This window comes from Phanerochaete carnosa (assembly GCF_000300595.1).
Source record: "Phanerochaete carnosa HHB-10118-sp unplaced genomic scaffold PHACAscaffold_9, whole genome shotgun sequence".
Taxonomy (NCBI): Eukaryota; Fungi; Basidiomycota; class Agaricomycetes; order Polyporales; family Phanerochaetaceae; genus Phanerochaete; species Phanerochaete carnosa.
Window position 1 is genome coordinate 410,407 of NW_006767636.1, and position 2,274 is coordinate 412,680.

A 2,274-nucleotide genomic window follows, 5' to 3' on the forward strand; every position below is an offset into this window, starting at 1 on the left:
TCCAAGTGCAATTTGCTAGGCCCATGAAGCGACACAGATAGATTCCGTTACGAGCCTCTGTTCGTGCACATGTAAGCTATCGGGGTGTCGAGATAGTCATGGGTGCGACCCGACTGTAGTGCTGGTCGTGCGCCGTCAGTCGTTCAATGTTAACTTTCTGGTATTTGCATGTCGAGGAAACGGGAAGTGTGGTCGATTTCCTAGTAGTGTTTGAAGGTGTGTAGTCTCCAGCACGAAGCAGACGTCGAGATAATATCTCAGCTACAGTCTCCGCGGGCGAGCGGAGCTGTCAAAATGAGAACGTGGGATTCGACACAGCGCCTGGAGGTGCGACCAAGACTTGCCGCCGACGCCACAGTGCGCCCCGACAACAGCTCCCATCCGAAGAGTGGCAATTGCAATATGGTCATCAGAAGTGTAGCGGGGCCATGCGGAATCACGTCTGCATTAACTTACATCCGCCAACAGTTGTTACCGCATCCGCACGAATGCTCCACGCCGCAACCTCAGAGGCGGCTCTTCCGTCTGTACGCGCCATCCCGCTCGTCATTTGGACAGTACGGGGTATGATTTGCACCAAGCTCCTCTGCTCTCTTCATCATCGCGATTGACCAGCTGCTAGATTCTAGTATGGCCGCATCCCATCTGGCTTCGACTAGGAACCCGCACATATGTCGATCGCCAAAAATTTCCAGGATTATGCGCCTTCTGAATGTTCTGCACATTGTGCCATGCTAAGATGTTTTCTGTCTGCGTACGCATGACGGTTAAAGACGTAGCTAATCAACATAATAGTCCTTTGCAGAGCACATCTCGAATGATGTTCAAATCCAAGCTGAACGTACTAGGCGGATACGCTTCTGTGGGCCTGCATCGTCCCTTGATTTACCGAACACTTGGCTCGAGTGCGCGAAAGATTGCCTGGCCTTCGTGAACGCGTGAATTCCAACTAAGGCTACGTTCCGCTGTGGATTTCTCCGCCTTCACCCTATGAGCTAACGATAGCGGATGCACCGAGAATGTGGCGAGTTTAGGCGCCCTAGGCGGGTGTCCGCTCTTGACCCTACTGACGTCTGGTTGTCAACACGAGAACTCAGAGGACAGGAATACCCCAGAGGACATGGATATAAAGGCTGGAAGAATGGCATGGAAGTCTTCATCAAGCCCTTCCAAGCTTTGCACTTCCCTGAACTTCTTCTCAACAACATCCACATCATGAAGTTCAGCGCGCCTTTCCAGACTCTCGGTGTCGCGATTGCGCTCGCACTCGCCGTCGCCTTGTCTAGTGCCGGCCCTGCGCCGCAAGTTGGTAGTGCGTCCTCCATGTCTCACACCTTGGATTGTACTCACTCCGTCTCCATTCTTCACTCAATAGATATCGCCGCGACTGACACCGGCATGGGCTCATTCAGCCTGCCGAGCTTCACGGACTTGCCCAACACCTCCGGCACGCGCGCGCTTGCCGCTCGCCTTCAACGGCTTTACAACCAACTCACCGAGCGCGGCTTCACCGTGAGTGGCGGCACCATCACCTTCGCCAACGGTAGCACGGTTAGCCCTACGTCGGGCAATGGCACAGATCAGGGCAACGGTACGACTCCGGGCAATGGCACGACGCCGGGTAACGGCACAACTCCGGGCAATGGCACGACTCCGGACAATAGCACGACGCCGGACAATAGCACGACGCCGGGCACCATGCCGCTCAACACTACGATGCCAGGCGACATGGGTAACGGCACGACTCCGGACAACAGCACAGTCGCATGAATCACTGAATCTACCAGATAAATATAATGAGCGTTTTAATCTTGTACAATATTAATACTTGGCACTGTACCCGTGTTTGGAAATCAAATGGCAGTGGATACTATGAGCATATTTATCTTGCGTGTTCTGCCCAAGTGGGAAATTGTTCTACCTTTCCAGGACCACTCAAAATTGGCATACTCCTCACTGTGAGGCGTTGAGCTGTCAGGGTGGATTACACTACGGCGCCATACGCGTTATTGTGTCATGCCTTGGGCCTGGCTTGAAACTTTGTCTTTGAGGAGGAAAAGAGATTCTAAGAGAGGTACTTAACAACTTCAAAGACAGAAGGCGGGGAAGGAAAGATGAAATCGAACAAAAGAAAGAGTCAAAGAGAGAAGATACAGCATTAGCCCACCGCGGGGGTCGAACCCGCAGCCTTGAGATTACCTAAGCAATTAGGCTGCGGCTTAAAAGTCTCACGCTCTATCCGATTGAGCTAGGCAGGCTTCTGGACGCCAACGA

At 52.9% G+C, this 2,274-nt stretch overlaps 1 protein-coding gene and 1 non-coding gene across 2 annotated transcripts; one reads left to right on the forward strand and one right to left on the reverse strand.

Annotated features, from left to right (window-relative positions):
* The first annotated feature begins 1,377 nt into the window (after positions 1 to 1,377).
* On the forward strand, positions 1,378 to 1,880 carry PHACADRAFT_261843 (uncharacterized protein). Its single transcript, XM_007399348.1, has one exon. The coding sequence runs from the start codon at positions 1,399 to 1,401 to the stop codon at positions 1,768 to 1,770; it is 372 nt and encodes a 123-aa protein (XP_007399410.1). The 5' UTR covers positions 1,378 to 1,398; the 3' UTR covers positions 1,771 to 1,880.
* Positions 1,881 to 2,160: 280 nt separating this feature from the next.
* Positions 2,161 to 2,258, reverse strand: PHACADRAFT_t134. The gene has a single exon. It is a non-coding gene; the product is annotated as a tRNA-Lys (tRNA).
* Between the last annotated feature and the right edge of the window lie 16 nt (positions 2,259 to 2,274).

Excerpts from the sequence above, each read along its gene's own strand:
- PHACADRAFT_261843 (XM_007399348.1), top strand. The coding sequence starts at position 1,399 with ATGGGCTCATTCAGCCTGCCGAGCTTCACGGACTTGCCCAACACCTCC.